At 43.7% G+C, this 25,223-nt stretch overlaps 1 protein-coding gene across 1 annotated transcript in view; it reads left to right on the top strand.

Annotated features, from left to right (window-relative positions):
- Positions 1-21,181, top strand: part of frem3 (Fras1 related extracellular matrix 3) — a 197,075-nt gene extending 175,894 nt beyond the window's left edge. Inside the window, exons 17-24 of the mRNA XM_067982755.1 lie at positions 2,690-2,882; positions 12,392-12,496; positions 12,961-13,088; positions 15,102-15,236; positions 15,369-15,495; positions 17,952-18,139; positions 18,244-18,390; positions 20,197-21,181. Of these exons, the coding sequence (XP_067838856.1) occupies positions 2,690-2,882; positions 12,392-12,496; positions 12,961-13,088; positions 15,102-15,236; positions 15,369-15,495; positions 17,952-18,139; positions 18,244-18,390; positions 20,197-20,733 (1,560 nt within the window). The 3' untranslated portion in view covers positions 20,734-21,181. The remainder of the gene's footprint in view (positions 1-2,689; positions 2,883-12,391; positions 12,497-12,960; positions 13,089-15,101; positions 15,237-15,368; positions 15,496-17,951; positions 18,140-18,243; positions 18,391-20,196) is intronic.
- The last annotated feature ends 4,042 nt before the right edge of the window (positions 21,182-25,223 follow it).

The raw sequence follows: 25,223 nt of genomic DNA on the forward strand, positions 1-25,223 counted from the left end.
ACAACAATAAGATGAATGACTAGTTTTGGTGGTGTTGCTATCAAATAGGAATGTTGGCTGGGACACTAGGAGACCTCTTTAACGTCCATCAGAACCAGGACAACAGGCAGACCTGGCTTTGGTTCAACAACTGATATGAAGGACGACACCTCTTACAGTGCAGGACTCCCTCAGTACTCTAAGATGTATCAGCCTAGATTAAGCATTCAAGCTAACCCATTTCGAATAAATGAATAATGGCCCTGTTAAAATAATAGAAAGAAGAATTTGATATAAGTACATTATACTTCAGTCTGCTAACATTATTCATAGTAATTTCCAGGTAAAGTGTTCAGTTTTGATTAGAATGTGAATGATTAAAGGAGTAATTTTCAAAATTGCACTCACAGTGTGGAACCTCACCCACCACAAGGCTTATCAGAAATTTGGGCACAAGCTCCCCATGATTTTAATATAAATGAACAGCAAATCATGATGGATACATACCTGAATTTTTGGTACCCCGGAGGTGGAGGAGGGGTGGGTGGTGAGTTGAGAGCTCTGCGCTTGGTGAACAATTTTATTACCCCCTAAATGAATTGAGGTACAAATATTACAATTTTTTTTAAAAATTAACAGTCTTGAGAAATCCTGATGCAAATATAATTTTTCTGTGTAAACTACATATTAGCACGAGTCACTGCATGTGTTTTATTAACTCAATAACTTGAACTTATGGATATTTGTTTAAAACAGCCAGCAAAAGATTGGATAGTTAAGATTTATTACAGCAGAGCTACAACTGGAGATAATCTTGAGACTGAGCCACTTAGTTTGCTCTGATCTAGTCCTCTCCAACAAAACATTTAAGTGAGGAAATTTGGTGAATGAGATAACTTGTTAACTGGTAATACAGCGTGAGACCAACTACCAGTATTTTGTTATGAAAAGAAGAAAAAGGTAGGCACAAAATACCAGGAAAACTGCAGTTTCATCCCTTGGAAAGACCGCAGTGCAATCATGAACTTACGCAGTTATAACAAAGCTGGTGCATTTCATTACAGGTCCTGTTGACCAGTCTGAACATGTAATAAGGAGTTAATAGTATTTCACAATAGATGGCAGCACCTGACTAGCTAGGTTTGTGAACTATTACCGCTTCATCAGATTTCCATTAGCTTTACTGGTTTGGAAAATCAAGTGCTCAGTACTTTCAATCCTTACTGAATGCACCAAACATGTTATGGTGGCTGGTCACGAGAACCCCGGAGGAAATTTCCACGCAAGACTCATTGCACCATCTCTAACTCTACATCATTCTTTCTCAGAACCTCAAATCCTTAAGCCTCCCCTCCCTCCCTATAACCTTCATGCTATTAAGACCATGTTTTTCACACCTAACTACTACTTGATTTACCTTATCTTCTCCAACAACTTTCAACTTGCACCCTAGGCCTTGGCCCTTCACCTTGGATTGTTCAATAACAAAGGACAGGCTCAGAACATGGGAAGATCTCTCCAACCTGACCCACCAAATACAGTATCTCCACTGGCTTCCCCTTAGATTATCTGCTGAAACTGTCAAAACATGTGTTCTCATGGCAAGTACAACCCTCTGGCCTCTGATTGTAACATAATCGAATCTGAAGGATCCTATTTGCATTCATGCACAATCAAAGCCTGCATTCCCCAAGCCAGCTCAGTAATTCCTTCACAATTCATCTACTAATGGTCCAAAAGATCATTCAAGTCCATTTTATAGTGGAACAGAGGACCTCAAGCCCACCTGGCTGCACGTTGTACTTTAATTAGCTATCTGCCCACTATTGCAGCATAAATAGTCTTTAACTTTATTAGAACCACGTTGGAACGAGGTCTGTCTGGAATTGACTGTGTACACTGCCGGTCTAAGGTGTATTTGGGAGGGGGGAGGAAAATAAACCAGACCACTGGTTCAGTATTGCCACTATATTCATTAATGATTGGACTGAAGTCTGCTATATCCTAAATTAATTTGAGGTTTATGCAGGATTACATAAAGCAGATTGATGTGTAAAATTGGTGATTGGTGTTGTCTAAGGTTGTTTAACATGAAAAATAGAATATTATTTGACTGAATTTTGTACTAAGTTGACAACAACAAGTAACTATTGGCAACATCCTTAAAATATTATACTAAATGTTATTATTTTCATTTGGGCAGTATGGCCTTGACTTTCCTCCATATTTGCACCGAGACATGCGTAACTTAGGCACAAATCAATTACGCTTAAAAGATCGCAGAATTTTGGGCGTAATGAATTAAAACTTTAATTTTCATACTTAAAGAGAAATATTTGGTGCGAGTTCAGTGCTCTCGTTGGGCCCCGATTGTTTACGCTGTTTTATGCCCATTTTTACGTTCGGGCGTATTCTAATGAGCATGGCACGAAATTTGAGAGTAACTTGACAGCAGCAGAATGGGCGCATTATCGGGTCTAATTTCCGGGCTGCGCCCTCGGAGGAAATTCCAGGCCTTCATAAGCATCTGAATGTCAACTACTGTTCTTCATGTTCTCATGAAGTAGATTTAAACACTATTTTTAATTTTGCAGATTTCCAAGAAAAAGGTTTACTTGAAACATTGATTAAAGTACAGATCTTAGTGGATTGAGTTTCAACATTCCTCTTCCCTTCATAGATGTTAATTTTATTGCTGTTTGACTTACAGGTTCTGAACTTGGTCCAGTCATATGTCACACTTCGCGTCCCTCTTTTCGTCTCCTATGTCTTCCACTCCCCTGCTGCAGTTGGCGGCTGGCAGCACTTTGACTTGCAGTCTGAACTGAAGCTCACTTTTGTGTATGATACCGCCATCTTGTGGAAGGATGGTATCGGCAGCCCACCAGAAGCAGAGCTACAAGGTATTTTAAAAGAGAATCTGGCTCGATAGTTGCTTTTGAGTACAGAGGACCTGGTCTCAGAACATCTTTGAGGGACTCTTAGAGTTATTTTGTTTGTTTGCATGTCGTATGCTGAATAGTTTTGGTTTGTCCAGGAGCCTACTCAAGTCTTGTCGGGGCCACTATTTGTGGGTGTAGGGTTGTACTGCCTGCTGAGAAAAGTCATGGTTCAGCTCCAGCTATTTCTTGGCTGGGATAGTCAAGTTTTCAATGCCTATATATAAACAAAAATACCAATAAGAAAGGACATCCAACCAATACAAATATATGACACAATCATCAAACCAAAACCAAAAGTTGAACCCACCCTGGAGTTTCTGTTCTTTGACACGCTGGAGTCCTGCCCTACTGAGGGAAAGATTCCAACCATTTATTGGGCCGGAATGGAATTTATTTTCATCAAAAGTAAAATTGAATTGTCGGCAGCTTTGAGTTGCCTCAAACGCTGCTCCTCATTCCAGCGAATAAATCACGATCACCACCAGTCTGCCCCTGATTTGCATAAAATGCCCCTTGGAGATGAAAGCATTACTGCTCCTGTGGGTGTATGTTGATAAACGGCCAGTGGCATTATACCAGTACAAGCACTCATACATAGAGCTGTAATCTAACTACCCACATAAAGACTCTCCCCACCCCGTCCAAAAAAAATCAGCCTCTGGTGCATATTGATAAATGCGAATAAGCAAGCCTAAAGGTCACTCCTGAACTTGATGTAAGATTAAATGGATGACTAAAGAGATAGAGAATAAGATGAAGAAGATAAAGGGGGCGTATGACAGATGTGAGGTTGATAATACAAGTGAGAACCAGGGTGAATATAGAAAGTACAGCGGAGAAGTGAGAAAGAAAATAAGAGGGGCAAAGAGAGAGTTTGAGAATAGACTGGCGGCTAACATAAAAGGGAATCCAAAAGTTTTCTATAGGCATATAAATAGTAAACGGGTAGTAAGAGGAGAGGTGGGGCCGATTAGGGACTCAATGTATCATGGAGGCAGAGGGCATGGCTGAGGTACTAAATGAGTACTTTGCATCTATCTTTACCAAGGAAGAAGATGTTGCCAAAGTCACAGTAAAGAGGAGATAGCTCAGATACTAGATGGGAGAAAAATTTATAAAGAGGAGGTACTAGAAAGGCTGACTGTACTTAAAGTAGATAAGTACCCAGTCCGGATGGGATGCATCCTAGGTTGCTGAGGGGAGTAAGGGTGGAAATTGCGGAGGTACTGGCCATAATCTTCCAAACATCCATAGATACGGGGGTGGTGCCAGAGGACTGAGGAATTACAAATGTTACACCCTTGTTCAAAAAAGGGTGCAAACCTGGCAACTACAGGCCAGTCAGTTTTGCCTCGGTGGTGGGGAAGCTTTTAGAAACGATAATCCAGGACAAAATTAATAGTCACTTGGACAAGTGTGGATTAATAAAGTCAAGCCAGCGCGGATTTGTTAAAGGCAAATCATGTTTACATAAGAACATAAGAAATAGGAGCAGGAATAGGCCATACGGCCCCACGAGCCTGCTCCGCCATTCAATAATATCACGGCTGATCTCCAACTGCAACTCCACTTTTCCGCCCGATCCCCATATCCCTTGAATCCCCTAGAGTCGAAAAATTTATCTTTCTGAGCCTTGAATGTACTCTACGACTCAGCATCCACATCCCTCTGGGATAGAGAATTCCAAAGATTCACAACCCTCAGAGTGAAGAAATTCTTCCTCATCTCAGTCTTAAATGGTCGACCCCTTATCCTGCGACTATGCCCTCTAGTTCTAGACTCTCCAGCCATGGGTAACAACCTCTCAGCATCTGCCCTGTCAAGCCCTCTCATAATCATATATGTTCAAAGAAATCACCTCTCATTCTTCTAAACTCCAGAGAGTATAGGCCCATTCTACTCAACCTCTTCTCATAGGACAACCCTCCCATCCCAGGAATTAATCTAGTGAAACTTTGTTGCACCGCCTCTAAGGCAAGTATATCCTTCCTTAGATAAGGAGACCAAAGCCCTGTACAATTGTAATAAGACTTCCTTACTCTTGTACTCCAACCCCCTTGCAATAAAGGCCAACATGCCATTTGCCTTCCTAATTGCTTGCTGTATCTCCATGCTAACTTTTTGTTTCTTGTACCAGGACACCCAAGTCTCTCTGAACATCAACATTTAATAACTTCTCACCATTTAAAAAATATTCTGTTTTTCTATTCTTCCTACCAAAGTGAATAACCTCACATTTACCCACATTATACTCCATCTGTCACCTTCTTACCCGCTCGCTTAACCTATCTTTATCCCTTTGCAGACTCTTTGGGGTCAATTTTCGTATGGCCGAGCGGGTGATTTCGTGGTGGGGGGGCTCCTAAAATTGGGGATTGCCGGAGCGGGTCCGGAGCCCAGCTCCAACCCGTCCACTTCCAGGTTCCCCAATGACGCGAATCGGTGCGCGCGCAGCTCCCACATGCCGGACTCCCACCGGCAATCAAAGCCGGCGGGATCCAACTTAAGATCATTATCTGGGTACTTGAGGTCATTTACAGACCTCATTAGTTGGAGATTTTAGGAGGATTTGGATTTTGGAATACCCAGAGCATATTTCCCAAGCTGGGGGAAACACTCCTTGTTTAAACAGATGTGTTGCAGCCAGCAGCTGGTGGCAGCTGCAAAGGTCCATATAACAGGTGCGGGGTAAACCCTCATTCATTTCAGCAGGGCACTCTGTCACCTCAGACAAAGTTTTGCCTGCCACACCGTTGTCTCCGCACTCCAAATTATTAAATCATACCCTAAACTCTGCTGTCCAAACACATTTACCTACTTTGTGGACCCCCTCACACTCACACCGTCAGGATGGTGGGGGTCCATTGCTGCATTCTTCACTCCAATGGAGGACGAGAAACATCACCAGCTTCGCCAGGCATGCCGTCCACCTCCGCCACATGGAGCTACACAACACAGTGCTGCGCAATAAGTACCTGCACAAAGTAGTCGTGCAACTATACATACACCCACTTTAGGGTGACCCAATGGGTGGCATCAAGGACGTTCATGGAGAACCTCATGGAGAATGGCCAAGACGTGTCAGTAGTGGTGACAATATAATCTGTAATGTGAGTTGATCAGAAATCAAATATAAGTAAAAATCATGACAAACCCTCAAACGCCCTTATGCATCCCCTTCATGGTCATGACACTTTTGCCTTATGCTTCCTAGTACACATATGTGATGCATGCCCTGTGGCTGCAGCACAGGTAGTGGCAGGTTGAGTGAGGCTGACCATGAAAGAGATGCATAAGAGGGTGAGTATGAGACAGAGCCATGAGATTGTATGAGGATTGGGTTGAGTGGTAGTGGTGGGATGAGTACTGGGGAGATGAGGAAGTGCAGGTAAGATGAGGATGAGCTTTGAGTGGGTGTGAGGAGTGATGTGATAGAGTAGTGTTGGCAGTGCAGAAGGAGATGTGGGGTGGTGATGTGGCAGACGGAGTGTAGGGGAATGAGTAAGTGTACTCACTTCGGCTGACCTGGTTAGGTTATTAAAGTGCCTCCTGCACTGTATGCAGGTGCGTGATATGTTGGTGGTGTTGGTGACCTCCTCTGCCACCTCGAGCCAGGCCTTTGTGGTGGCAGAGGCAGGCTACTTCCTCCCGCCTCCTCCTCGTCCTCCTCCTCCTCCTCCTCACCCCATCCAGTAAGACCTGGAGTGAGGCATCATTAAACCTGGGAGCAGCCTTCCCCCTGGGATGCTCCATGCTATAATTTTGCCTATTTTCTGCAGCATCAGTCAGTGGAGGACTGCCCCTTTAAATAGGGCTCCTCCAGCTGACAGCCTATGATGCGGGTGCGCAGTCCACCCGCTGCGCAGCTTTCCAGTGCGAAACCTGAAAGCCAAGGTAAGTGGCTTCACTTTACTTACGATCGCGTGCCAAACCCACCGATTTCACTGAGCGCGTTACCCACGCACCCAGTCGACCCCTCCCCGCTGGCAACCCGCCTCCCTCTTAATATAGGACCCTTTGTGTCCTCCTCACAGCTTACTTTCCCACCTAGCTTTGTATCATCAGCAACTTGGATACATTACACTCGGTCCCTTCATCTAAGTCATTAATATAGATTGTAAATAGCCGAGGCCCAAGCACTGATCCTTGCAGCACTCCACTAGTTACAGCCTGCCAACCAGAAAATGACCCGTTTATTCCTACTCTCTGTTTTCTGTCCATTAACCAATCCTCTATCCATGCTAACACATTACTCCCAATCCCATGAACACTAATCTTGCGTAACAACCTTTTATGTGGCTCCTTATCGAATGCCTTTTGAAAATCCAAATACACCACATCCACTTGTTCCCCTTTATCTACGCTGCTAGTTACATCCTCAAAAAACTCTAATAAATTTGTCAAGCACAATTTCCCTTTCATAAAACCATGTTGACTCTGCCTAATCATATTATGATTTTCTAAGTGCCCTGTTACCACTTCCTTAATAATGGATTCCAGCATTTTCCCGACAACTGATGTCAGGCTAACTGGCCTGTAGTTCTCTGTTTTCTCTCTCCCTCCTTTCTTGGATAGTGGGCTTACATTTGCTACCTTCAATCCGCTGGGACCGTTTTCACTACCTTCCAATCTGCTGGGACCGTTTAACTAACTTGATTGAGTTTTTTGATGAGGTAACAGTGAGGGTTGATGAGGGCAATGCGGTTGATGGACTTTCAAAACGCATTTGTTAAAATGTCACATAATAGGTTTGTCCGCAGAATTGAATCCCGTGGAATAAAAGGGGCAGTGGCAGCATGGATACGGAATTGGCTAAGTGACAGGAAAAAGAGAGTAGTGGTGAACGGTTGTTTTTCGGACTGGAGGGAGGTGTACAGTGGTGTTCCCCAGGGGTCGGTGCTAGAACCACTGCATTTTTTGATATATATTAATAACTTGGACTTGGGTGTACAGGGCACGATTTCAAAATTTGCAGATGACCCAAAACTTGAAAGTGTAGTAGTGAGAGTGAGAAGGGTAGAATAGACTTTAAGAGGTTATAGACAGGCTGGTGGAATGGGTGGACACATGGCAATTGAAATTTAAATGCAGAGAAGTGTGAAGTGATACATTTTGGCAGAAAGAATGGGAAGAGACAATATAAACTAAATGGTACAACTATATGTGTAAATCTTTGAAGGTGGCAGGACAGGTTGAGAAAGCGGTTAAAAAGGCATAGGGGATCCTGGGCTTTATAAATAGATGTAAGGACTTACACAACACCAGGTTATAGTCCAACAGTTTTATTTTAAATCACAAGCTTTCGGAGCTTACCTCCTTCGTCAGGTGAGTGAAGGGTTCTAAAAACGCATAGCATATATAGTCAGAGAACAATGCCTGGTGATTACAGATGATCTTTCCAACTGCCCCCTATCACACCTCGGCTGGGAGACGATCACAGCAATCAAAGGTGTCATTGGTGTTCAGACAGGTTAGCCACGGAAAACATTACATCCCAGTATACTGAATACACAATGGGTCAGATCACAAAGACAGAGAGAGAAAGAGACCCGAAAGGCAGAGAGAGAGAGAATGCCCAGTTGTATTAAAAACAGATAACTTTATTTCGCTAGTGGGGTTACATGTAGCAGGACATGAACACAAGATCCCAGTTGAGGCCGTCCTCATGGGTGCGGAACTTGGCTATCAATTTCTGCTCGACGATTTTGAGTTGTCGTGTGTCTCGAAGGCCGCCTTGGAGAACGCTTACCTGAAGATCGGAGGCTGAATGTCCTTGACTGCTGAAGTGTTCCCCGACTGGGAGGGAACCCTCCTGTCTGGCGATTGTTGTGCGCTGTCCGTTCATCCGTTGTCACAGTGTCTGCATGGTCGACAACGGATGAACGGCATAAGAACCAAAGGTGACATGAGGAAAAGCTTTTTTACACAGTGAGTAGTTATGATCTGAAATGCGCTGCCTGAAAGGGTGATGGAAGCAGATTCAGTCGTGGCTTTCAAAAAGGAATTGGATAAATACTTGAAGGGAAAAAATTTGCAGGGCTACGGGGAAAAAGCGGAGGAATGGGACTAACTGGATTGCTCTTGCAAAGAGCTGGCACAGGCTCGATGGTTTGAACGGCTTCCTTCTGTGCTGTAACCATTCAGGATTCTATGATTCTATGAGATTTAGGACAGAGAGCAGGAGAAATTTTTTTGCACAGAGGCTTGTGAGGCTGTGGATTGCACTACCAGGAATCAGTGATTTAAGCAAAGACCATGTCAACATTTAAGAATAGGTTATGTAGATGGTTGAAGGAAAGGGGAATAAAGGGATAGGGGAACATGATGGGCGCATGGGATTAGGTTTGCTGCTCATGTGAAGGATGAACACCAATATAGGCTGGTTGGTCCAAACGGCCTGTTTCCGTATTGTTATTTCTATTGTTACATAGAAATAACAATACGTAATATGCTGAACCAGTCCTTCCAGCCATTGTGCTGCAGGGCTACCAGGTTGGCCTCTGTAGTAAGATTGCGCTGCTCCAGGTGTTGTATCTGGCTCCACTGAATTTTTTATAAAATGATTTTGTTTTACATTTTTGCATTTTATTTTATTAAAGCTAACCCTTAAAAAGAAATTGTTACGCTAGACTCAATAACATTTGTCTTCGGCAGTAACGCAAAATGAGCGATATCAAATCGGCTGCCCATTTTACACCCCTCCCTGTTTACCCCCTGCCCATTTTACACCCCTCCCTATTTACCCCCTGCCCGATTTACACCCCTCCCTATTTACCCCCTGCCCATTTTACACCCCTCCCTATTTACCCCCTGCCCGATTTACACCCCTCCCTATTTACCTCCCGCCCAATTTACACCCCGCCGGATTTACACCCTGCCCATTTTACACCCCTCCCTATTTACACTCCGCCCATTTTACACCCCTCCCTATTCAGCCCCTGCCCGATTTACATCCCTCCCTATTTACCCCCCGCCCAATTTACACCCCGCCGGATTTACACCCTGCCCATTTTACACCCCTCCCTATTTACCCCCTGCCCAATTTACCCCCTGCCCAATTTACCCCCTGCCCAATTTACACCTAGCCAGATTTACACCCTGCCCATTTTACACCCCTCCCTATTTTCCCCCGCCCGATTTACCCCCCGCCCGATTTACCCCCTGCTCAATTTACACCCCGCCGGATTTACCCCCCGCCCAATTTACCCCCCGCCCAAATTACCCCCCGCCTGATTTACCTCCGTCCTATTTACACCCCACCCAATTTACTCCCCGCCTGATTTACCCCCCCGCCCGATTTACACCCCGCCCGATTTACACCCCGCCCAATTAACCCACCGTGCAATTTACACCCCGCCCGATTTACACCCCACCGATTTACACCCCTCCCTATTTACCCCCCGCCCATTTTATCCCCCGCCCATTTTATCCCCCGCGCAATTTACACCCCGCCCTATTTACAACCCGCCCGATTTACCCCCCGCCCGATTTACCCCCGTCCGATTTACCCCCGCCCGATTTACCCCCCGCCCGATTTACCCCCGCCCGATTTACCCCCGCCCGATTTACACCACGCCCGATTTACCCCCGCCCGATTTACACCCCGCCCGATTTACACCCCGCCCGATTTACACCCCGCCCTAATTGCCCCTGCCCGATTTACCCCCTGCCCGATTTACCCCCTGCCCAATTTACCCCCTGCCCGATTTACCCCCGCCCGATTTACCCCCCGCCCTATTTACCCCCCGCCCTATTTACCCCCCGCCCATTTTATCCCCCGCCCATTTTATCCCCCGCGCAATTTACACCCCGCCCTATTTACACCCCGCCCTATTTACACCCCGCCTTATTTACCCCCCGCCTGATTTACCCCCCGCCCGATTTACACCCCGCCGGACTTACACCCAACCCTATTTACTCCCCGCCCGATTTCCCCCCCGCCCGATTTCCCCCCCGCCCGATTTCGCCCCCGCCCGATTTCCCCCCCGCCCGATTTATCACCCGCCCGATTTATCACCCGCCCGATTTATCACCCACCCGATTTACACCCTGCCCATTTTACATCCCGCCCAATTTTCTTTTCTACTGAAGTCAATGGAAAAGAATATCGGGCGGAGTGTAAATCGGGCAGAGTGTAAAACAAGCTGTCTATTCGCTATCGCCCATTTTGCACTACTGCCGAAGATCAATTTCACTTTCATCAATTTCATTAGTTTTCAATTTCTGACATCATGCTTTTGAACACACTGAGAAATGAATTATTAAGATAAAAGCAGAGAACTATCAACAATATATAGAAGGAAAATGAGTAACGTTTAACCGTAAGTTAACTTTGAAAGTCTGGCATTATTATTGGAACCATAGTAGGATAGAAATTATCCTGAACATGTAATATCTTACTTTAAACAAATTCAATTAGAAATTTATACCTAATATAGTTCCAAGAGTAATGGAATTAAGTTTAAACAGGTTAATGTCTGCGTTAAAATAGCGCAGAGATTAATTTTGTACGAGTGCATTAAGTGTTCCTATGAGAGCCGTACCACTTGTTATTTCTGCCTTATTAATTACTGGTGCTACCGTGCCCCCCCTCCATAGACAGTGCTATCCCTTCCCTCATCCTTAGATTTAGCAGCTTCACACAACTGTAGCCAGCGCCCTCTCTTCTTTTTTCTTCATTCTCGGGATGTGAGCATCACTGGCAAGGCGGCATTCATAGCCTATCCCTATTTCTCTTCAGAAGTTGGTGGTGAGCCTTCTTCTTGAACCTCTGCAGTCTGTGTGGTGAAGGTACCCCCCCACAATGCTGTTAGGTGGGGAGTTCCAGAATTTTGACCCAGTGACAATGTCTGTGTTTAGAATATAGGTATCTCTCACACAAGAGCATTCCATCCAGCAAAGCTCAATAAGAAATCTCACTTGTCCATCATTATATTCAGAGCGAGTGTTCAAGACTGAAATAGAGACATGCATTGGAATTTTGGGGTCTGCCACTTTGTAGCATAAGTTGTATACAAGACTCTAATTAGTTGCAAATTGTACCTTCAAACTGATTGACTGAAGCTACTGTCATGAGATGATCTATCGAGTGTCAGACAATGGACCACTTCAACAAAGATGAGGGAGGCCACTTGGCTCAGCTAGTGTGTGAGCAGCAGCAAAACAATTATCTGTTTGAACCCAGGCTGTGCTTTTTAAAAGCTGTGAAAGACAAGAAAAGCAAGACAGTGGCTCCAACAGTAACAGAAACTGTTATCAAAAGCATTAATGGATTCTGCCTGTATTATACCAGGGAACTGAAGATAACAGAGTGAATAAAGCACTTGACTAATAATCCTTCCGATTAGTCACAGTTCCTAAGTGGAGTACAGACTAACTCAATTACTACTTTAATATGATTGTGTGATACAGACCCCCCAATATCTGGAAACTTTGAATGAGGAACTGGTTGTTTTGACTACTTTGTGCAGGTGCCTTGTATCCAACCAGCATGAGGATCAATGAAGAAGGGCGACTCGTGGTAAATTTCAAGACTGAGGTCCGATTCAGAGGCCAGTTTGTCATGTCTCACCCAGGTAAATAACAGAATTTCTTTTAGTGAATTTCAGTGTCAAATTCCCTGCTCAGACATGTGTAAGTGATCCCACAAGCAAATCAACACACAGTTCAGTTAGATCGTGCATGATGTTGACTGCTTGTTTCTGTGTGGCTGGCAGCCTGGAAATCCTCAGATTCAAACCTGTGTGAGAATGTAAGATAGGTCTGCAGAAGATAACAAGCACTTTGCCGGCACCTAAGTATGAAAGAAATAATCCATTTTACTTCCTGTAACTGCAGCAGAAACAGTCGCCAGTAACCAGGTCTTGTTTGTACTGGTACTTACATCAATTACCTAAAAAAAAATGGCTAGAGATAGAGACTGATCCTTAATCCTGCCATGTCTTACCTAAGTTTCATCTTTGCATGCACTTATCTTACACTGATTTCTGCTCTTCACTAGCGGAGACTGAAGTAATATCTGTGCTGCTTTGTGTTCCAGGTACCTCGCTGGCATCAATGGTAATGTCTGCTGAGCACCCTGGCCTCACCTTCACTCTCAGCCTCGTGCGCAGTGAGCCAACCTACAACCAGCCAACCCAACAGTGGAGTTTTATCTCCGACTTTGCTGTAAGTTCACTACCTCAAGTTAGGAAAACTCTCATAATTGGTCTACCCTTCCCCACATCCTGACTCCCTTACATTCCTCAACATGTTGCTGCCTTCATGGAGGGCAGTGTGCCAACTTTCCCATAGTCACAGCCCACGCCAATGCCTCAAGTTTAAAATTCTCATCCTTGTGTTTAAATTCCTCCATGATCACGCCTCTTCCTATCTCTGTAAACTCCTTTAGCACTATAACAACTCCTCCTCCTCACCCCCCACTGATCTCTTTGTTTTTCTGACTCCAGGGTCTTGAGCACTCCCCCCTCCTTGCAACCCACCCTTGGTGGCCATGCCTTCAATCGCATAAGCCCCACACTTTTCCTTCTTTGGCTTGGCATTCATTTATTTTCTTCTGCCTCAGTGAAGTGCTTTAAAATGTTTTTCAACATTAAAGGTACTATATAAATGCCCGTTGTTATGATTGTGTCAGTTAACAAGCTTCAGACTCGACTGCAGGTGGTGCCTTTCATTGTACAATCGACAGGGCCACTGTTTTATGGAGATCGAGTAAGTCAAATTCCACTTCTTATTACATGAGATTATGGGATTTTTACTGATGATTTGGGGATCACATTCCACAATTCTCCTCATGGTTCATAGTGACTGAATAAGTCACATTCCATTGCAGGATTTACTGGTATCTTTTCGAGTCTTTCAGGGATCGAACCCTGTGACTGCATCCATTTTTCTGTGAAAATCTCAAATCAGCGGTCTTAGTGATTGGTCCTGCCGTTTAAAGGAAGTGCTCCATCTAGTGGCTGGGCCAAAAATTATAAAAATTCCCCCAATAAAAGCAATGAAGTTGAAATTCCTGTCAAAAGCAAGAACTTGCATTTATATAGCACATTTTATGTCTTCAGGACATCCCACTGTGCTTCACAGCCAATGAAGTGTAGTCACTGTTGCAATGTAGGAAAACATAGTAGACAATTTGTGCACAGTAAAGTCCCACAAACAGCAAATGAGATAAATAATCAGATAATCTGTTTTAGTGCTACTGATTGAGGGATAAATATTGGCAAGAACACCGGGGGGAACTCCCTTGCTCTTCTTCAAATAGTGCCATGGGATATTTTACGTCCACCTGAGAGGGCAGACAGGGTCTCAGTTTAACGTCTCACCCGAAAGACGGCACCTCTGACAATGTAGCATTCTGTCAGTACTGCACTGGAGCGTCAGCCTAGATTATGCGCTCAAATTTCTGAAGTGGGGATGAACCCATGACCTTCTAACTCAGAGGTGAGAGTGCTACCACTGAGCCAAGACCGAAACTTGCATGCATAGCCCTCATGGTTCAATATTACAAAATACTTACGGAGGAGGAAGGCCATCCGGCCAATCTTAATTCATTCATCCATCCAGAAAGACCCTATAGTCTATACATTGCTGTATCTAATTATTTCTTCAATGATTCCGGGGCTTTCACCTCTACCATTTTACAGTACAATACTAACCACGGGTTGCAGCCACAGTAATCATTTAAAATTCTACACTAAACATGCGCATGTGTTAAAATTCTACACTAAACATGTGCATGTGTTAAAATTCTACACCAAACATGTGCATGTGTTAAAATTCTACACCAAACATGTGCATGTGTTAAAATTCTACACCAAACATGTGCATGTGTTAAAATTCTACACCAAACATGTGCATGTGTTAAAATTCTACACCAAACATGTGCATGTGTTAAAATTCTACACCAAACATGTGCATGTGTTAAAATTCTACACCAAACATGTGCATGTGTTAAAATTCTACACCAAACATGTGCATGTGTTAAAATTCTACACTAAACATGCGCATGTGTTAAAATTCTACACTAAACATGTGCATGTGTTAAAATTCTACACTAAACATGTGCATGTGTTAAAATTCTACACTAAAGATACACATGTGTTAAAGAGCTCATGCTTCCAGCATTCAACTTTATTATTCTCAGCATCCACTTATTTCTTTGTCTTTGTTTCCCTCCAGGTCAGGGACTACTCAGGTACATATACAGTGAAGCTTATCCCATGCAGTTCAGCACCAAACCAGGAGTACAATCTGCCAATTGTCTGCAATCCACGAGAACCCATTACATTCGATCTGGATATTCGATTCCAGCAGGTGTGGTACTTGCAGACTTTTGTGTGTAGCTTCTTATATAATATGACATTAATAATATAATATAATTAATATAATCATTTAACCATTACAGGACCTAATCGCTTCTGTTTGCTGCTCTATTCTTTGTAATAGGTGAGCGACCCTGTGGCTGCTGAGTTTAGCCTGAACACCCAGATGGTCCTACTCTCTAAGAGAGAGCTTTGGCTATCTGATGGCTCGATGGGATTTGGAGAAGGAACGGATGTTGCATTTTCAGAAGGTTTGCTGGCACATACTACATAGCTAGTGAGACCACCAGTAATGAGTTGCATTGGACCTCCCCCCCGCCCCCACACACACATACACACGCACACACATGATTGGCAGTGTCACTGAGAGATGTTTGTTGCTGTTTAACGTACTGGTGCACTGTACACGGTATATAGTATATACAGTGTAAGCCATTATAGCAGACTCATCCGTGCAGACCTGATTTGTCTGGTATATCTGATGTCTTTTTGTAACTGAACAGATTAGAACTCACTGACAATGTCAGTTTTGAAGGTTATGCCATCTGCAAACGAAGTAGCTAAGAAATATATTCTTATGGAGATCGAACACTGTTTCATGTTGAATGGTCACAGTGGTGGGGGAGACTTGGAGAGTCATGCTATGAAATGTGGGGATGTGGGTTTGCACACATGATTCCCCAAACAATGCCTCGCTGGTCCAGAAGATCAGACACTTATCCACAGTTTGAAGGGAGAAGCAGCTGCTGACCATTCACACACCTGTCCAATTCAGACTCTGAGACAATTCAGAACTGCCTTGACAAAAGCAGGTCAGTCATTCTCACTTCACACATAATGCAAACAGGCCAGGATTGAGAGAAAATATCTAAAAGTGGAGGGAGTGTTACCTCACGTAAAGGGATCCGCACAGGTACAGAGAATCCAGGATCCATGGTGTCCCAACTAACATGTTACAGTGGAACCCGATTAAGATCCATTCAAAATCATAACAATGCAGCTGGCTAATTAGGTGGCTGGCGTGAGATGGTGGGTTGCAGAGATTTGATTCTACATCCACTTTCACAATGAAAGGGTCTCAATATCATCATCTGCATGTTCTGTTCCTCAGCAACCCATTGACATGTACTGGATCAAAATATTTTTTTTTGCTAGGGGAGGGGAGGAGACAGATTTAACCCAGAAAATTGGTTAGCATTCAAATTTGACAGGATTAAGCCAGGCCAAACAGACCTGGCACAACCAAAGTGTGGCCATGTTACTCAACTCTAACTGGTGGTTTGTAAATTGTTCACTAAACTGGGGTTTTTAAAGGGATTCTCCTTAAGTTGTAAGTTATTCTACCATAACTTAGCTTAGTGGTATAAACTTCGCGACATGGACATGTTGGGCCGAAGGGCCTGTTTCCATGTTGTAAACCTCTATGATTCTATAACGTATATTGTCCGATGTTGTGCTGTTCTCTTCTCCTTTCTCTCCTTTGTGTAAAAGATGTCTTATACTACTCATACAACAGAGCAGAGAGGTGAGAATAAAGTTGTGCAAAACAATGGTTGGAACACATTTGGAGCACAATGTACAATTTTGGACACCCATTATAGAAAGGACATGTTAGCGGATATTTCCATTACTGTCACAACAAAGGGTTGTTAGTCCTTCAACAATAACTCCCATGTGATTCCGGCCTGAGTGGTTATTAAACAACAAGCTTTAATGGATTGACTCACAACAGTACTAATACAACTGTCTTCAGATTACATTAAATGAAAAGCAATCAACACAACCTGGTATTCCTGTGGACACAAATTGATCAAATCTACCCTCCGTAGGCTGCCTGGGGCAATGAATTCCGATGGTCCTCTCGAGAGTTCTAACCTTTGAGAGGGAACATGCCCCATCCTTCTACTATTCGGCTGCATTGTTCTGCACGTAAATCTCTGGTCTTATCTCCTAGTCAGAAGTCATCCCACCATGCTGACGCCACGTTAGCAACTCAAGATAAGCTGTTTTACTTAACGTAACTAATGACCTCAACCTTCATCTCTATTTACAAGTTGTTTATTCCTCTGAGGAATGCATAGTGTTAATTGTATCCACATGATTTATATCAATTAACACGTAGGTCCTTGGTTACCACATTTCTGCTTTGGTGTGGACCATATTCTGATGTTGTAGCATGTCTCCATAATTCTTACTTGTGTAAGCAATCTCTCAATGTTATCTATTCTATTGAATGTCAACCTCATACTCCCTGATATTCTGCTGTGTAAGCTGTCCTTGTTTTCACAGAGATGCTGAACTCCACCTCCCCCCCCTTAACATTCGCCCTCTTGCTAAAATGTCTGGGGCGCTATGACCTATGCGACATGGGATACTTGACTATTCCTAGTTTTAAACCATACTCTTACAGGACATTAAAGCTACGGATATGTTTATATAATATGTATCTACCTCTGCTTCAATTCTTTATTGAACATTTTTTCTAAAAGAGGCAATGGTCTCTGTCTTGATCATTCTCTGTGCATACGATAATACCAGAAATGAGATATAGGGCTTTGGGGAGAGAGTGGGGCAGTGGGATTAGTTTTGGATTGCTCTAGCAAAGAGCCGGCACAGATATGTTGGGCTGAGTGGCCTCCTTGTACGCTGTACACATCAACAGATATTTAATTATTATCCTAATGTTTTCTGTGACTCTTCTATTCAGGATCTCTCATCTATGGACGTGTTATGGTGGACCCAGTCCAGAACTTGGGAGATTCTTTCATCTGCAACATTGAGAAGGTTTTCCTATGCACTGGCGCAGATGGATATGTTCCTAAATACAGTCCAACAAATAATGAATTTGGTTGTCTGGCTGACTCCTCATCTTTATTGTACAGGTTCAAGATTCTGGTATGTTGGGGTCTGTCGGCTTGGGGAAGAAGAATAGAAAAGTAATTCAAGTTGCTTATTCATAGTTTAGCCATAATCAACACAAATTATCCTTTTCTCCTCAGGACAAAGCTCAGCCTGAGTCCCAGGCCCCAGTCTTTGGTAGTGTTGCCTTTGATGCTAGGTTGGCTATTGATGTACCAGATGCATTACTACTTGTGAAGCAGCCAGGATCTGATGGTTTCAGCCTCGCTTCTGCTCCACTTTTCCAGGTGAGCGTTTGACATTAGCGTCTGCATTCCTGCTGGGCTTTTATTTTATCCTGTTGAGAGCCGCTTGTTAGAAATGAGGGGTTGGACAATGTGAACAATATAATGGTTTATATTGGCAAGTTATTCCAACTTGTCCAAATAGAAATGCTCCTTTTTTCCTGTTTTGTACTGTTCCTATCCCTTAAAATGCATCGTGCTAAAAATGAACAATTGAAGGAACTTTGTAGTTATGCAACATGTTGGGGCAATGTGCTGTGATAAGGGGGAGCCCGAGTTTGCTCCCACTATCCTCCACACACTGAGTCGCAGCCCAAAGATACCAAAGGGTGGAGGCATCATCAATGCTGCTCTCAAGTGCCCAGTTTCCCAACAGGATTAGTTGAGACCCGGGGAATTACAAAGGGGAAGGGAACAAAATATGAATAGTGTAATAGAGTCCCAACCGCAAAAGAAAAACATTGCATTTAAAATAAAACTACATTTCCTCATGCAAAACGTCCTGAGATTGACAGATGATTTGCAGTTTCAAACCCAGAACAATCGTAAAACCTGCCTTTGCACATCTGTGCAGTGCTCTGCTGGCTTAAGTTCATATAGGTGATTTACAAACTTGTTAATTTGATATGTAAGCTAATGCACATCGGAACAGGAAACAATAACTTGCACACACAATGATGGGCTGTCCATTCGTAAAGGAGGTTAACGATTTGACTGTGATTTTTGACCATTTGCTGAATACATCCTCTCAAGCTTTCCTAATCTAGAAAAAGCACTTCAAGTGATACCAGGCCGTATGTCTCAGCCTGATAACCTGTATCGCAGCAGAGATACGGCCAAGCGATCAGACCTGAGATGGCCCAGATGTGTGTTTTACAATTGTTTTAGGTTTAGACACCTACCTTCAACAGACCACTAATGTTCCCAAGAGAATTCAGAAAAGAATGAAAAGGATACGAATGTAGGGCCATAAAAACATTCAAAGAACTGAACTTGTTCTCGTTAGAGTAAAGATTGAGAGGGGATGTCATTCAGGTCTTCAAAATGCTGAAATAGAGGACACAAGTAACAAAATTGACAGGCCTAAATTGAAACTAGAGATTGGGAGGATTTTTTACCCCATAATGTAGTGAGTATGTGGAATGGACTCCCAGCAATTAATGCTGCGTGATCAACTTCTTTAAAGAACAGTTGGAAAAGTATCTGTATTGAAACTGAGAGTAAGCACAGAGAGAGATGATGAAATGCTGTATGGTAAACAGTGATTGATAAGCTGCTGAAAGCATGGAAAGCAACCAGTCATGAATTAATATTGTCGATTTAAGATTGGGTAGAACTCTGGGAACTTTATTGAACTAATTTGGTAGGCAGCAGGGAGAATCATTGCCAAACCTCCTTGCAAGTGATTAAATGAGTTGGTCGAGTCTATGATGGGAAAAACCTTGGAAGACAGGGGGCGGAACTTTCATCTTCAGCAAGGGCATAAAAGGGGCAGCAACGGATCAGCTGCCTGTTACACACCCTATCTCATTTTCCTTTCCATTGACTTCAAGGGAAAGGAAGTTAGGACGAGGTACATTACTGATGGCCAATCTGCTACGGCCCATTTCATACCCCCATCGAAGTTGAAAAGTTGTGCCCAAGGTTCAGGTCCAGGTCCAAAGTGACTGTTTCCTGGTCAACGCTCACATTTCCCAAATGCTTAGGACATATTTTACAAATGGTTATAGTACATCTAACTTCACTTAATTCACAGTATATATAAAGACGCTTTACCCAATCAAACTGTGCTTTTCTAATCTCGTCCAGGTGGCTGCTGGCCGGGAGTGGTATATCCATGTCATTTACACAGTCCGCTCCAAAGAGAATGCCAATAGAGGAATCGGCAAGAGAAGCTTGGAGTTTCTGCATCATTCATTGTCCTCCACAGGAAGTGTTTCCAACAGCCTGGGATTCAGCCGCAGCCGCCGATCAGCGCCAAAGGCCCCTGATGTTGCCCAGGACATTGGAGCAGAAAACAGCAGAGGTACTAATATCCAGCACATAGCACTGGACCGTGCCAATAAAATCATCATCACCCAGAAGGACTACCTCCCCAGCGGAGAGCAGTACCAGAAGCCACTTTTGCCCACCACCAGCAGGGAGTCTGAAGGCAGCATCCTGCCCATGGTAGGCGGAGCCGGGGGTCTGCTGCTCTTAGCTTGCATGGCCGCCATAATCTTCCTGTTGTTGAAGCGCAGGAACCGTCCAGCCAGTGGGAAGCAGTCGTCGAACGAGAAACGTGCTGGCAGCAATGAGACAGTGACCACAGGGCAAAGCTACAACAGCGACAGCTCAGAGGTCTAACGATGCTGAGAGCAGTCACTGCGACTGCGCTTTGTACAAAGACTGGTTAAAAAGAGAAAAATCTCAGTGCCTTATCCTACGGTGCCTTGTCTCATCGCATAAACACTTGGAGCAGCAATGGGAAATGACTGTTTAATTTTCTTTCCCACGAATTGGGACTCGAGGAGGGGAAACTGTAAAACTCTTGTCAAGGTGCACCTGGCAAGGAATAAACGTACGAGTTTTGAATTTGAACGAGTTATTTATGTTTGAAAGGTAGCGTCCTCTTATAGCGTGTGGCACTGTGAAATTGTACCCTCTGACTTTTTATACACATTGCTGTTAGTTTCTTATGTTTGATGCGAAAGATACCCACATGTTGGTGGGACAGAGTGTGCCCTCCCTTTTTTCACTGAATTGATACTTTAAAACTTGTGGCACAATCTACACTAGCAGCCTGGTGCTCTTTTAAAGGGATTATAATGATTTCTGTTTCGTTTTGGTTGTTAATACAGCCCTATGATTATTAAAATGTATTGTAATGCTTGTATTACTTGTACAGATTTTAGCTTGTTTTGTGCTTAGTTTCTCTTTATAATTATTTTATTTTAATACCTCTTCTTGGGATAGCAGTGAATGCTTACGATTGTGTCTTGTAACGAAATGCAGGAGTGATGAGATGAGGGAGAACACAAGAATAAGCTGGCCAGAACCTTCAGGAAGTTGAAAACACATCCTGCTAGGCTTGAAGAGTCGCAGTGTGTGATACCCGTGTATAAACATTAAGCTATTGTTAATGTATGTTTGTGACACCATATACCTCCTGATTTAGTGTCCATAGAGTAAAAATTAATAAGAATCATGAGAATATAACATTTTTTAGGACTAGGAAGAGGCCATTTTGCCTAACAAGCCTTTCCCTTTTTGATAGACCTCAAACTTATATACCCACCTTTTCACCATGTCCCTCAATCACTTTCCCTGCAACCCACTTGCCCATTTCTCACTATATCCCTCAATCCCTTTCTCTTCAACCCCATCTATCCAGCTTCTTACGCTCATCTATGCACTTTCTCATATCCTTCAATCGCTTAACTCTCAATGCAGTTTACCATTCTTCTCACCGTATTTCTCAATCCCTTTTCTCTCAACCTCATCCACCCATCTTCTAACCATATCCCTCAATCCTTCCTTCCAAAATGCATCTATATGCCTCTTGGACCCATTAATAACATCAGCTTCAATGCCCTTCCCTGATTTATTTCACAGATCTATTGATCTTTGGGTGAAGTTCCTGCTCTTTAGTAACCCTTTGTGAAGCAATATATTTCTCACGTTTAGCTCCAGGCGCTCCTATGATGCACACAGAGCTTTTTTTACCATGGGTCCTTTAGGAGTTGATTGTTTCAGAATGTATCTTCTAGTCATTATGTTCTTAGCCACTGTATCTTTTTTCCTTTGTGGTTCTTTTGGTAACTTGAGTTAAGTGCTGCAGCCTCGTGCTGAGGATGTTTTAATTGTGCTTCTTTGTTCTTGTGCATGAATCCCGTTCATGTTTTGCTTTTTTTCTAACTGGTATATTGATGAAACAGGTTGTTAAATTTCTCTATACATGATGGTGCTTGTTAGTGGGATCTTAAACCCCTGCTTTTAATGTGGAGCCCTGAGTATAAACAACACTTGAATTACTTTTTAAAAATTATTACAGCTGTTTGTGTACATTCAGTGAATGTATAACACTTGTAACCTGTATTACATTAGAGAACGATGGACAATCTTATACACTCAGTTTGATGTTACGACATTATTACCTCAACATTGTACATTGTCGGTGTACTAACAAGAGCAGCAGATTTTTGACTGGCGAAATCAGGAAAGGTAACTCATCCCACAGTTCAGAAATTATTTGTGTTTTTCAAAGAAAAATGGATGGAGTATGATCCCAAAAGAACAAATTCGACTTATTCAGTGACTTTAAGCCTCTGAATTTAACTATAAACATGAAATTGGGGAATCTGAGCCTCAGAACACTAATAAAAATCCTGGATTCCCTTCTAATGAAACCAGAATTTCACATAATTCAGTCACTAAACCAGTGGCCCTAGAAATGGTGATCAATTCTGCAGCCTTAACGTTTACCTGAAGCTACACTTTAACACAGGAACAGACAGCTGGCAAATACTGTCAAAGCCCATAACTACCAGCTCATGGTGATTGACTGGCAAAGTAGTCCTTCTCATCCGGGTCTTGCCTCATTGAAACTTGGGTCCCTATACTGACTTTAGCCGAGCTTTAGCCAGGATCAGGGAACACATGACAACGGCGTATAAAATAAAAACCGCCAATGTATGAAATCTGAAATAGAAACACTAAACACTGGACATGCACAGCAGGTCAGTCAACATCTGACAGAGGAAAGATACCAGAAGGCAGGTGTTGTTATCATGTGCTCTGACTGTATGCATTCTAAAAGTGATGTGTTCTGGACGATTAATTAAGTGATGATCTTTGCTGGATTTTTTTAAAGACAACAACAATACAGTTGCTTTCATAAATAAAAATCTGTCTCATGCCTCTGTTTATTTGGGTAAATAATTGTGACTCAGATGTGCTGATGAGTGCATTTCCCCTCAGCCTTAGGGTAGAATCCTCGAAATCCTCTGCTAGAGAATGTGAATCTTAAAGTGGGATTTGATCACAGAATTAAAAAGTTGTAAAGTGGGTGCTGTGACTTAGACCATTACAGCTCCAATTTTTAACATGTATATGGGGGAGCACGGTTGTCATTTGTCTCAAATCTTTCATTACAAAAAACTTTGGGGTCTAAATTTGTTATAACCCATTTTCAGATGCATGTGCTTCCAGCATGTGCCTGAACCAGGAGTCCTCGGGCCTCATTGTAATAATCGAGACAAGCTGCCGGCACCTGTCACTCCTCCAGAGGCTGCTCACCCCTGCTGCCCGACTCAATTTGGATTGCTTGCCTCACCGGCAGCGGCCTTCAGGTAAGCCTTGTGGTGGGGGGGGGAGGCGGAGGAGAGCGGGAGGGAGACGAATATGGGGCTTGCAGCAGCCCGCAGTTTTGCTGTGGAGCTGGGAAAGCATGAAAAAAACCTACATTTTTGGTGGTGGCCTCCAGCGGTCCCTTTAAGGACGGCTGGCTAGGCCGTTTGTAGACCAGGTAATCCCGCTCTGGACTGATCCATTTTGTGGTGGGTCCTGAAACGGGTGCAGGACCCTCATTTTCATTTTGAAAAGAGGCCTGCGCTCAATTCAGGTGGCCCAAAAAAAAATTCCCTGACGAATTTAGCAGCGGCAAGCACGCACACACAAATTGGGTGCAACAATGTTGAATTTAGACCCTTTTGGATCTGAGGTTTTTAAAAATACTTTTTTACTTTAAGCTTTTTGCGTAAAACGTATACAGCGTGGTGGACATGTCAATTCAAAATATCACAGCACACAAATCAGGAGAAAATGAATGCAGGGACACCCTAATTAAAAGGCAAGGAACAGCAGTCCAAAGCACAAATGTGATAAAACAAAGCTGCTAAGAGCATACGGCCTCATCCAAATGCAGTTTTTTTTTTTTTTATTCGTTCACGGGATGTGGGCGTCGCTGGCAAGGCCGGCATTTATTGCCCATCCATAATTGCCCTCGAGAAGGTGGTGGTGAGCCGCCTTCTTGAACCGCTGCAGTCCGTATGGTGACGGTTCTCCCACAGTACTGTTAGGAAGGGAGTTCCAGGATTTTGACCCAGCGACAATGAAGGAACGGCGATATATTTCCAAGTCGGGATGGTGTGTGACTTGGAGGGGAACATGCAGGTGGTGTTGTTCCCATGCGCCTGCTGCCCTTGTCCTTCTAGGTGATAGAGGTCGCGGGTTTGGGAAGTGCTGTCGAAGAAGCCTTGGCGAGTTGCTGCAGTGCATCCTGTGGATGGTGCACACTGTAGCCACAGTGCGCCGGTGGTGAAGGGAGTGAATGTTTAGGGTCGTGGATGGGGTGCCAATCAAGCGGGCTGCTTTATTTTGGATGATGTCGAGCTTCTTGAGTGTTGTTGGAGCTGCACTCATCCAGGCAAGTGGAGAGTATTCCATCACACTCCTGACTTGTGCCTTGTAGATGGTGGAAAGGCTTTGGGGAGTCAGGAGGTGAGTCACTCGCCGCAGAATACCCAGCCTCTGACCTGCTCTCGTAGCCACAGTATTTATATGGCTGGTCCAGTTAAGTTTCTGGTCAATGGTGACCCCCAGGATGTTGATGGTGGGGGATTCGGCAATGGTAATGCCGTTGAATGTCAAGGGGAGGTGGTTAGACTCTCTCTTGTTGGAGATGGTCATTGCCTGGCACTTATCTGGCGTGAATGTTACTTGCCACTTATCAGCCCAAGCCTGGATGTTGTCCAGGTCTTGCTGTATGCAGGCTCGGACTGCTTCATTATCTGAGGGGTTGCGAATGGAACTGAACACTATGCAGTCATCAGCGAACATCCCCATTTCTGACCTTA

This window comes from Heptranchias perlo, chromosome 1 (genome assembly GCF_035084215.1).
Source record: "Heptranchias perlo isolate sHepPer1 chromosome 1, sHepPer1.hap1, whole genome shotgun sequence".
Taxonomy (NCBI): Eukaryota; Metazoa; Chordata; class Chondrichthyes; order Hexanchiformes; family Hexanchidae; genus Heptranchias; species Heptranchias perlo.